The sequence below is a fragment of the Drosophila albomicans genome, chromosome 2L (genome assembly GCF_009650485.2).
Source record: "Drosophila albomicans strain 15112-1751.03 chromosome 2L, ASM965048v2, whole genome shotgun sequence".
In the NCBI taxonomy this organism is placed as follows: Eukaryota; Metazoa; Arthropoda; class Insecta; order Diptera; family Drosophilidae; genus Drosophila; species Drosophila albomicans.
Window position 1 is genome coordinate 22,858,302 of NC_047628.2, and position 12,411 is coordinate 22,870,712.

Genomic DNA, 12,411 nt, shown 5'->3' on the forward strand with positions numbered 1-12,411 from the left:
AATTAGTGTGCATTCCTTGCAAAGTTGACGAAAAATTTTGAAGTGCCGTGGGGAAAGCTGCTGACTTTGCTCCACTGTCATCAATTTCTCCTCGCCGCCGCAAATGTCGCTAATAACATTGACAACTGTCAACGCTTCGCGGGAGTAGCTGTCACATGCACTCCCACACACATACACACCAACACACACACATACACTCATTCACAGCCAGACACTGACACATGGGTGTGCACTATCATTGGAGGCAAAGCTATCAAGCGTTTTTCCAACTGTCACGACGGACAGAGGCATCAGGCCAAAGGGACATTGCAAAGCACACGGAGGGAGGACGGGAGGAGGTCAGGGCGGGAGTAGGCGACTGTTACCAACGACCACACACATTCACATTCACATTCACATTCGCACACAAACATTCACATTCGCAGTCGCTTTTGGACTCGGGGACACAAGCCGCTTTACTTCTTAACTTTTGTCAGCTTTGCTTTTTCATTTCAGCTCTGCTGAAAATTCATAAAGATATATTTTTTCGTTTTTTTTTTTGTTTAAATATGAATCATGTTGCACTTGCAAAAATGGTCATGGCCATACATGATAAGCGCTACACTTAAAGCAGTTCTTGTCACTGGCGCCGCTTTGCGTTGCGGCATCGTTGCACTCAGTTGACTTGATTCGCGTTGGAGAACGAGGTCAATCACAAGACCCAAAAATCCTTTGAATGTGTTCTGACTATGACCGAAAAAGAGAATTTACATTTTAGATATAACTTGCAAGAACTAAAAGATAAGGTGTCTTCGTAGCTTGGAGTAAAAACAAATGTTTTAAAAGATTTACTGATTATTTATAGTTTGAGCCTTAACAGATTTTGATATACATAACATATGTACATACAGATTTCTTGGTTTCTTAGATTTGTAAATATAGAATAATTTAATTTGTAATATTTAAATATAAAACTCAAAACTCATAAAATATGTTTCGGTCAAATCTTGAAGATTTATTGTTTTGAAAATTGTATATAAAGTTACTTATAACAAAGAAGGAAAGAGCTTTAGATATATCGAATATACTTGGTAATGAAACTTTAAATATTGGTTTAATTCAAAATGCAATAAATTGTCCAATTAGTTTTTAAAAAAGTCAAAATAAAGTTTCTCAAAGCAAATATTAAGTTTCAGTTATTATTTTGAATTTATTACTTCGTAATAAAACTTTGTTTAATTCAAAATGCAATAAATTGTACAATAAGTATTTCAAAAAGTCAACATAAAGTTTCTCATAGCAAATATTAAGTCACTTATTATTTTGCAAAATTTTTCATTAAGTCTCTTTTGGTTTTAATTGTTATATGTGCTCGGGTTGATCGTCACCGTTCTTTAATCTGTTTTGTAGAGTGCTTGAAAATGAAACGAAATAAAATAAGTGTGCAATTTATGAATATTAAAAACTATATATTTCGAGTTACACACTTACTCGGTACACACACATACAGACATACATGCAATATAAATATTGCACACACAGACTGCTGCATCACCATCATATGCACTTCAGTCCATGCGTTGCATTCCTCTTGTGTGGCTCTCACTTTTCGTTGTTGTTTTTCGGTACGTATAATTTTTATTTGCCGAGTATTGGACATTGTTGCCATGGCGCCAGCGAAACTTTTGCCTTGGCACACTCAACTTTTGTCAGTTTTATGCTGGATGGCATCCATGACGCCATCCAATGCCAGAGCAACAACGCCAACAACGCCACCGACGCCACCAAATTTAATGCGCAATGGATTCGGACTTGAAAACGGCATCGCACTCAGAACGAGACTCGACAAAAGTAATAAATTTTCATGCTCCACCGTCAGTTGGGCGCGCATCGTGTTGCTGCTTCTGTCTGACGACGTTTCGCGGTGGAAATGCGAACAAACCAGCAACCAGCAACCAGCAAACCAGCAACCAGCAGCCAGCAGAGAGAAAGAGAGTTCTCAACTCTGAACCCAGTCAGAGCATTTTGAATCTTGGTGAATCGTAATTGGCGATAAGCTGAGGGGATTAGTAGTTGAATATGTCGCGAAGTCTTCTCCAAATATATGTAAAATATTTCACTGCACATTATATGTGCATTATTTATTTAATATGTATAGAATATTTATTTATTCTTGTTTAGCAGTTGAATACATTTTAATTTTCCTCTGTCAGTTCGAAATTTACTTAGAAAATGTTTGATAAATCTTATTTTATTTTTTGTAAGTCAAGTAACTTTAATATTAAGCAGTGTTGCCGTCAGCTCGTTACAGAAAAAGGCTAGATTGATTATAAAAAAAGGATAGAAAAGGACAAAATTTAAAAAAAAAGGACAAAAAACAAGACAAAATATTTTTTCCATACATTTTATGTAATATCACTCTTTATTGCTTGCCAACTCGTTTAGAAGATCGTCAATGTCATCATTGCCAACTTCTAAACTTTGATTTATTGTAGATTGGTTGCTTCCAATAATTTTTAAATATTTCTCAGGAATTTCATATTCATGGCAACATACGCCTTTCCGGCGTAGCCCAAACCTAAAAAGAAAAAACAATTTTAATAAATGTGTGAAACAAAAGAGTATTAAAATATTTACCTGATCGATAAAATCGCATTTAAAGTTTCTATTTGCAGTCGGTTGCGCAATTTGGTTTTTACTAAATTAGCTTTTTGGTCACGACACATCCACTGCACCAGATCCGGCTGATTTAGCAATGAATCACGGAACTTTTGTTTATAAGCTTCTTTTGGCATCTTTCCCGCACAAATTTCACAATAAAAGTAACAACTGATAGCACTGTATATCGATATATACGATTCACGATTACAACAGGGTTGCATTCATTTAAAAGTGCTGCTATCGATATAAAAGTAATGTACATTTTGATTACTTTTCAGCACTTTACACAAAAATAAAAAGCGGATAAAAAAGGCCAGGTCAAAATAAAAAAAGGACAGATAAAAGGCTAGGGGATGTTTTAAATTTTTTCCGGCTGACGCAGTTAAAAACCGGACAGATCTGTCCGGAAAAAGGATAAAACGGCAACACTGATATTAAGTAACTTTAATATATATATATATTTAAATATAGATATTATTTATTAATTTATTTATTTTTCATGGTTTTTGCTGATGTATTCTTTAAGCAACTTCCTATAACTGATAACCAATTTTCTTCCCATGAATTTATAATTAATAATAATATTTTAATATTTCACAATTTTTCTTTAGGGTATCATTTGGTTATTCAACATCTATCTGCTCTCTTTCTTATTTTCCATGTGCAGCTTTTTCGGCCCTTTCGTTTGGCTGCATTTCAAGTATTTTTTCATTTATTTAACGAGCGCCGTTTGAGTCGTTTGGTGTCAGGTTTGGTGAAAAAACACTTTCGAAGACATGTGCATATGAGATGATATGCATGCTTAAAGGTGATGGTAAAGTGCAGTTGGATACATTTCATTGTTATGCTCGCTCAGTGTTCGTTTTCATGTGCGATTCATCAGAAGGGTCATTCGTTTTTAATCAAATGCATAGCTGAGGCGAAGGACGAAAAAGACAGAGATAGGAAGCGAGGACCAAAGCCTGTCAACTGACGATTGCAGGCCTCAAGATGGCACTCTGTCTATCTGTCTGTCTGTATATGTGTCTAACGTGGGTTTCTCTCTCTCTCTCGGTTGCCATTATTTCTGTTCCACTGATAGCACTTCTCTGGGTGGTTGGATTGGGTTGCATGTGGCAAATGCAAATGCAAAGCAGCTGCCAGTTGCGACTCGGCTGCTGACTGTGGCTGATATGGCTCACTTGTGTCATTTATCTTCTTTTACGGCATGAGAGAGACCCATTCAATTTCAAAGGTGCCAGGCAGCTGCCTGAGCAACGCACAAGGCACGCACACACACACACACACACACACCCATACACATACACATGAATGCACATGCTTGTGCATATTTGAGAAATTGTGTTTGAACTTTGGCTTTGGTTTGACTCACTTTGCTTTCGTGTGAACTGCAATCGACTGCCTGCTCTTCTTGTTCTTGTTGTTTGTTGCTACTGTTGTCCGTTGGTTGTCGTCGTCCTCGCCATCTTCGTTGTTGCTGTTGTTGTTGTTGTTGCAGTTGTCAAATGCAAAACCTACGATTTGCCAACACTCCCCCAAACCCTTGTCCCCCCTTTTCAACATACTTGACATGAACGTCTCTCACGCTGATTGAAAAATTTGCACAAATTTTTAGCTGTGCTACCGTTTTAAGTTGTTCCCCCTCCTCCTCCTCCGCTTGCTCCTCCTTCTACTGATTGTGTCGTGCAGACAACTTGACTGATTCTTTGCATGTCTTGTCCGTAATAAACTTGACACTTGAACTCGTACCCGAAAAAGCCAAAACCATCTGCCCCTCCTCCCACCATTGTGGAGTGCTTGTAAAATTTATGCGCTTTTAAGAAATTCATACAAAACTTGACAACAAATTGCACTTTGGCTCAGTGATAAAAACAACAAGGACAACAAACATCATCTGACATGTTGTTTGCCTTTGCCACAAGCACAATTTTAGAAGCAGTCTCAAGCACAATGTTTAATCAATCGATTTTAGTTTGAACATGAAACATGTTTCAATTGAAGTCTGCAGAAAACCAATAACACTAACAACAATTTTTTGATTACCCCCTGAGAATAATGAAACTTGTTGCCAAAAATATGTAATATTTAGTTTTAACAAGAAACATGTTTCAATTGAAGTCTACGCAAAAAATAAAGATATAACATCGACAACAATTTTTTGATTACACCCTGAGAACAATGAAAGTTGGAGTCAAAAAGTATTAAATTTTTATCATCACATTCCGATATTTCAAGACACACATATTCTGAATGAAAGTCATTTAGGAATGCACAAAATTGAAGCAAATTCATTCTGCATCAATAAATTGGAAAAGTCAGTTTTTTTATATTGTATATCTTACTCCTTTTTTTTGTGGGTTGAATGCAATGAGTGAAATTTGGTTTTTATGGGTCGTCGTCGTCTGGCAACAATCAAATAGGCAATTCGTGTTATGCAAATGTCGAGTGCAGTGGACGTGCCTAAAATTGCAATTAGGACAATTTGCAGCGTAAAATGGCACATAAAATATCAATAAACAGTTGGCAAACAAATCGGCCAAAAACGATGCTCAACCAAGTGGTCAACAGAGACGCAGATACATTTACAGCTATAGCTACAACGGCAGATACAGATACAAAATGCAGACAGCTGCAGAACCATAAATGCAATCGATGCAATTTAATTTTACCAGCTCGTTGCGGGGCCAGAATAAATATGATTGCATTAAAATGCGTATTAAGTGGATATGAATACGAACACAGAATTGAGTAATTTTAAATTATCAAAGTCAGTTTTAATATGACAATTTTAAATTGGTTCGAAAAGATTCAAAATGCTGAAATTTTCAAAAATAAGAAATAGTAAACTGCAAATATTCCTAATTTTCTATTAGTTTTAACTGCGAATGCAAAACTCAGATTAAATTAAATAACTATTATATTTGATGGGTTCTTCTTTGTGTTACACATAAAAGCTTTAATAATTTAATTTTAATTTCGATTTGAATTAAATTTCACGCGTGTTTTGGTCACAACAATTTAAAGAATTGTCCAATTTCAAAGGAATTAATGCAAATAATTTGAATTGAATTGATTGCATTTATTGTCATAGTAAAATTGTGGTTTCATCTATTCAACCTCATAATTGCCATGCTAAATTACAGACTGAAAACACACTCTGTAAACATTTTAGAAGAGATTTCAATAGCTCAACGCTTTGTGGAATACGGCGTAACTTCATGTTGAATACTCCCCACTTTTGGGTTTATCTCGCTAATTTATTTGCTGTTTATACAAATATGTTTAGCGTCAGTTATAATCTACTTTTGTTACTGTTGCTGTTGTTGTTGTGTTGTGTGAATAAAAAATTCTAATTGATTTTATTAAAATTTTATTAATCGAAAACAATTACGATTGTGCGAATCCATTAAAATAAATAATAATAATTCGGAAATTGTTTTGCGCTGAAATAAAATAATTAAATTTGACAGGCCAGAACCGCAAATGGCGCAAATTGCGGAAACTTTTCATTTATGTGCTGGGGGCGGGATAATGCAAAATGCCGCCCCCTCTGCTCCCTCTTGCCCCTCGGGCAACTCGCATATCTGTCTGGCCCAAAAGCTAATGTTGCAAATTAATTACAAATGATGCGCACAAAGGAGCTTCTTTCTGTCCCCCACCCCCCTCCCATTCGTATGTGTGTGTGAGAGTTTGTTTTTGTTTTTTTGCGGCTTGATTTTTAATTTATGCGCACCGCAGTTGATTTTCACATAAAATCCAACACATAGCTTCGCAAATCCACCACAACTTAAAAGCTTAAAACGCCACAACAGCAGAGGAGCAGGAAGAGCACACACAACTGTAAGCTGTGTGTATGTGTGTGTGGGTGTGGGATCCTGGTATCCTGGCATCGCGGTATCGGATGCCGAGCCTGATGCCAAGTCCCCGGCCAAGGCTTATAAATTTTAATTAAAATGCGCACAGCTCTCGCCCAGCAAAAGCAACGTCAACGACAGCGACAGCCGCGCTTATTTCCGCTTACATTACAATTACATTCATTTTGCCCAGTGGAACCAAACTGTGGGGCAAGTGGCAAGTGGCAAGAGGCATGCGGCAGGTGTAGGTCCAGGCTTCAAAGCAAGGCTATTCGTTGGGGTTGAGCGTTTAGCTGGCGTCTTAACACCTGATCTACTTTTGCTCAAATTGCATTTAGTCAATTTAGCTGAATGAGTTTTGGAAATCGAATTTACTTATTTATAAATATATATTTTACTTATCAAGCTACGGTTTATTTTAAAACTAGCTTTATTTAATTTAAATGTGTAAATAAAAATGCATCTTGGAGTATTAAATTGCAAATATTGAAATTATTAGTTGTGCAAATAAATAAACAGCGTATTGTGAATCAATTTAATAGATACTGTTTTTATTATTATTTTATTATAATATCAAATATAATACCTTATTGCAAAGAGATGAGCCAGAGCGACTAAAGCCTTCAGGATATTTATTAAATACAAGGCAAAGAATAATATTATATGTTTATCGTGCTTAAATATTTTAGCCAATAAATAAATAAACTTACTATTGCTATGATTATTTATTTCATTTCTCAGTGCATTCATTTTTATTTTATTACGAGGGTTGCTATTTAAGTTTCTGGCCTAGGTCACTTCTAGCCATATTAGGACCAATTGGCTATTTCCCAAAAAAAGTTTGGACTTTTATCAATAAAAGCTCCATACAACTTGTTCATGTACGAGCACGTTTGATATCGATAAACGATTAATCAAAAACTTACCTCGGCAGAAAAATCGAATTAACTCGTGAACACTTTTGAGCAAAAATTTTTCACAACTTCGTATTCATTTAATGGAAAGTTATCGAAAAATTATAAAATTAAATAATAATAATTGATTAAATTGAATTTACAAATAAAACTCTATGCTTTTAGTGTATATTAAATTTATTGAAATATCTATGACTTTATCGTAAATAGATTATGTAAAAGTTTGTGAATTGATTCTCTGCACATAACCCATTACGTTGTTTAAATAAACTTTGTTCGAAATAAACAAATTTACCTTAATGCCGATACTTATCTGACTTTTAATTGAATTTCTCTTTTAATTGCAGTTGCAGTTGAAGTTGGGCAACAAACTAAACATCTAGCAGACTGTCAGCTCATCTGTGGCTCAAGCAGGCGAGCTGCAGTAATTAGAGCGAGGAAGGAAGGAGTCTTCATTATTTGCCCACAGATGTTGCGCCAGCTTAATGCTCAATCAAATGCCAGACAGTTGTTGCCACAAGACACAACTTTTCAGACCAGACCAGCAAAATTTATATGCACTTGGCTCTGTGTCTGATGCTGGGGATCAGCAACAATGCAATGGCGATGGCAACATTTGGTTGCATTCGGTTGTGGCGCTAATGACGCGAGTCGGCCTAAATAACAAGCTGCTGGCAGTTGGTCAACAACACAAACACACAGAGCTAGAATGGAGGACAAACTGTAACTGAAGCTGTTGCCAACTGTGTTGCGAACTCGACAGTCGACAGTCGATTTTTTTAAAGTCCTTTCGCCTGCCTTCTTCTGCCTGCTGACTGCTTTTTGCCCCATTGGGCGCACTAATGAGACGCAATGGAGAGTAACAACGAGACCACAAAATGGAAATTAAGTGAAATGCACCATAGACCAGCTGCTGTGACAGTGGGCGTCGAAGTGGGCGTGGTTGTCTCTGGATATATTTGATTTAATTAAGTCGAAGTAGGCGGAAGGCGAGTAGAAAGTTTTCTAGCAGCAAGTTGGCGTTGACTTCGCTTTCATTATTTCTTATGATTTAATATTGTGACGAGTTAAGAAGCAATTGAGAAATGGCTGTGGAAATCAGCAAGGAAATTAAACTTACCGGCGAGGCATTGCAACAGTTCACGGCGGCCAAAATCTTTCGGGAATCAAATGAGCACAAGCAATCGCTGTGCTTCTCAGCCGATGGCCAACGTTTGCTGGTCTGCGACCATCACAATCTGGTTGTCTACGATTGCACCGCGATGACGCAACGATGCCAGGTGCTGATGCATCAGTTTAATCCCGAAGTGGTGTGCTTCACCTCACGAACCGACCGATTGCTGCACAGCTGTACCAAGGTAAGTTTAGACAACCTTTATTTTTATAAATCTTAGAAATTTGTAATTGAGGAAAGAGTTATGTAGGAGCTGAAGATGTAGTTTATTATTCAAAGTCAATTTAGAAAGCAGTAAATATTATAATACTTTTAGAAAAATATGAATATGTCACATGATTTGAATTTTGTAGTAAAAATTGTGTACCACAAAAGTTAAATTACAGGCCAATATAACTTTTTCTTACTTAAACAAAAATGAATGTAAAGCAATGTTCGAAAGATAATACAATCGATTTTCTTGGGGGAAGGGCATTTAAACAAAAAACCTATTATTATTCAACTTCATTTAACTCAATATGCTATAACAATTCTTAATTGCAGTCCTTTGAATAACAGATTTCAATTATAAATAAATTCATCATAAAACTAATAATGCGCACATTACGTTTGAATTCGAAAGTAATTGATGTATACGTTCTGTATTACTTGTTTATATAAGTTAAGTTATTTAAGTTTATTGTTATTATTATTAATTGACTAATGAATACAATGACAGTAGAAAACCAACACAAATCAATTAAATTAAGCAGCATTACAAATTGATTTCTCTTTTCTTTCAGAGCGACCTCGCTATCCGCTACCTGGATCTCACAACACGTCAGCATGTGCGCCACTTTAAAGGACACACGGATCGAGTGCATTGCCTTAGCTTTCGACCTGGCCACGATCAGCAGTTCATCAGTGCTGGGCGGGATCACAAGCTGCTGATCTGGGATCTGCGCACTAAGCAGTACACTCAGCGATTGCATCATCTGGAGAATCCATTGTTGGCATACGATCCCACTGGCTTGGTGTTTGCTACCTCGGATAAAACAAATCGCATTGAGATCCACGATGTGCGCATGTTGAGCGAGAAGCCCTGTCACAAGTTCAACTACAAACTGAAAAGCACGGCCAAGTGGACGCAGATGCAGTTTGCACCCAATGGCGACTCCATTCTGATAAGCACCGATCACTCGTGGTGCTTCAGCGTGGATGCCTTTAGCGGCGATTTCAATCAGAGCTATTCGGGCTACTCCAACGAGCAGGAGTTGCCACTGCCCGCCTGCTACACATCCGACTCGCAGTTGGTGTTGTCTGGCGCCGATGCGGGTCGCATCTATGCGTGGAATGCCAACTCGGGCAAGCTGATGGCTGTGCTAATGAGCAACAGTCTGCATCCGGTGCGTTGTCTGCAATTCCATCCCAACATGGCTATGTTTGTCAGCAGCGATGTGATGACCGTCTTCTGGCTGCCAAAGGCCAACGGTCAGTATGAGTTTGTGGAGAAGTCAAGGGAGCCAACACCGTCGACACCACCGACGACACCGCAGACACCGCCATTGCCTGCTATTGATCTAACAAACGATCAAGAACAGGACGAAGAGAAGGATGTGCAATTTGTGGGGCGACGAATGAATTATCCGCTCAGCGAGCAGCTGATGAGAAGAAATCGCCTGAAGCGACGCTTAGCCCTTGGTCAAGAGGCTGATAGCCCAGAGGATGGAGAAGTCTCTGATGGCGGGACAGCAACAACAGTCACGTCAGAGGCATAAACTATCAATCAGAGTAGCACTTGGATTGCTGCCTGCTGTTGCTGTTGCAGTTGCTGGCAACTTGGGCAATTCGCATTGCAAAGTTTCAACAACTGGCAACGCTCACTTCACAGCTGGAGCTGCAACAGAACCAAACAAGAACTAGAACAACAACTACGACGACGACGACGAGGATGAGGACAAGCGACTGTTGAACAACGTGAACAACAACTTGCGACGCCTTATGCTTTTGAGACACACAAATTGTCGAGTTTTGCCAGCAAATTGCACAGCTGGCTGGCTACTAGTTTCTCCCCACCCCCCTTTTGGCAGAACTTTTGCAGTTGGTCGAAAGGGGTAAATTTGATGGCAAAGCTGACAAGCGTTTCATTTAGTTTTCTGTATTTGTTGTTTTTTTTTTTGTGTGGTATTTGTTCTCTGAAGAGAGATTCATTCACTTTTAATATTGATGCAATCTTTTATCAAAACCCACACACAATTTCCTCTATTTCTCTCTTCAACTTTGGCAAACTTTCTTTTGGCTGTCTCTAATTGAATGCGTGTCTAACGAATAAGAGTATGTAAGTAAGTATGAGTATGTTGTGAAATGGCCAAAAGGAAAAGCTTCTCAAGTTCTGAATGCAACTACTCAACGACTTAAGTTATCAAAAATTGTGGCAACTTTTGGCCAAAGTGCAACCGACTTGGGCTTTGTCAATAACTTCCTGTCGAGGAGCACTAAACTTTTTTGCTTGGCAGCCACTACAACTATTTCTTGCTCTTGTGTGTGTGTCTGTGTTGATAGTATTACCGCAATAGGCTGTGGACCAGAAAAACTAGCTTTCTGAGCAGTTAATGAATGTTATATTAAAGTCGAGTACTTTATGAGGCAGCGTTGGCTTTTTTGCTGGGAAGTATTTTGCAAACTGGCTAAGAATTTAATATGTTTTCGAATTTTCAAGCATTATCCATTTTAAAGAATATTAAGAAATAGAATAAATTATTTTTCAATATTTACACATAATTTAATTATGTAGCTAAAGATAACGGAATTTGTCCAATTAAAAACTCCTTTGAGTTATTAAATATTCATTTAAAATTCACTTATTTAGAACACTTATTCAAAAGTAAAGAGAGAGAGTTGAAAAGAAAAGAGCACAATATTGGTGAATTATCTTTCATTTGGATTTGGTATTTTTCCATAATTTTTTATTGCTTGGAAGATAGAAGTTTAAAACCCATTTGAATTTATACTTTTCACCTTTTTTGTTGAAGTTACACTTAAGTAAGTAATAGGACTTTAAAGATTTAATGTAAACAAACTAAAGTGGGAATTATTGGATCTCTTCGACAGTTCAGATGTGCATAAATACTTACAATAACCGTAAAATGCCAATACTCAATTCCTTAGGGAGCAGACACAGCGCTTAATGGCAGCCCAGCACCTCGACAGCTTTTCCATCCTTGACTTGCCTCAACCCCTGAAGCTGTCAATTTCATAATAGAACCATAAAATTTGCATCATTTTACCATAGTTTCGAATAGTAATCGTTAATCGAATATGCGTAGTCGAAAGGAAGAGAGAAACGTGCCAAGGACAAGCAATTCAAAAGTCAAAGTTCAATTTCTGACTTATCGAATAGTGACAACAACAACAACAACGAGGACTATAACAATAACAGTTATTTAGGCTAATTAAGTGGAAATGGAAAGTAAACATAAATTAACGCATGCGACAAATTTGCAGGCAAAGCGGAAGCGGAAGCGCACGTGTCGCCATTTTGATTTGCATGCTTATTCTAGTCTGAGACTGCCTCAGTCATTATCCTTTGAAGCGCATAAATGCTGCTCGCTCGCAGCCAAAGTGAAATTAATTAAAAAAGGTAGACAAAATACAAAAACGAAACGCGGCAAACGCGTGACCAAATTATAAAACAAATCCCCTCCAATCGCTGCCTACCGCTTCCGCTTCCCCTTTTTTTAGTCGAACTGTGCAATGACGCAGGAATATTTAATGTGTTGCTCTCGTTGGGCAATAAAAGCGGATTTCTTTTAGGGAGGCGCTCACAAATCTTGTTTGGGTTCTGCCTGGA

At 37.6% G+C, this 12,411-nt stretch overlaps 1 protein-coding gene and 1 long non-coding RNA gene across 2 annotated transcripts; one reads left to right on the forward strand and one right to left on the reverse strand.

Annotated features, from left to right (window-relative positions):
- Positions 1-1,321: 1,321 nt before the first annotated feature.
- Positions 1,322-8,619, reverse strand: LOC117565607 (uncharacterized). Its single transcript, XR_004571893.2, has 3 exons — positions 8,529-8,619; positions 1,471-2,036; positions 1,322-1,393 (listed from the first exon to the last, which is right to left on the reverse strand). It is a non-coding gene; the product is annotated as an uncharacterized LOC117565607 (long non-coding RNA).
- Positions 8,464-10,727, forward strand: LOC117565606 (WD repeat-containing protein 82). The gene is made up of 2 exons (XM_034244811.2): positions 8,464-8,766; positions 9,365-10,727. The coding sequence occupies exons 1-2, from the start codon at positions 8,494-8,496 to the stop codon at positions 10,337-10,339; spliced, it is 1,248 nt and encodes a 415-aa protein (XP_034100702.1). The 5' UTR covers positions 8,464-8,493; the 3' UTR covers positions 10,340-10,727.
- The last annotated feature ends 1,684 nt before the right edge of the window (positions 10,728-12,411 follow it).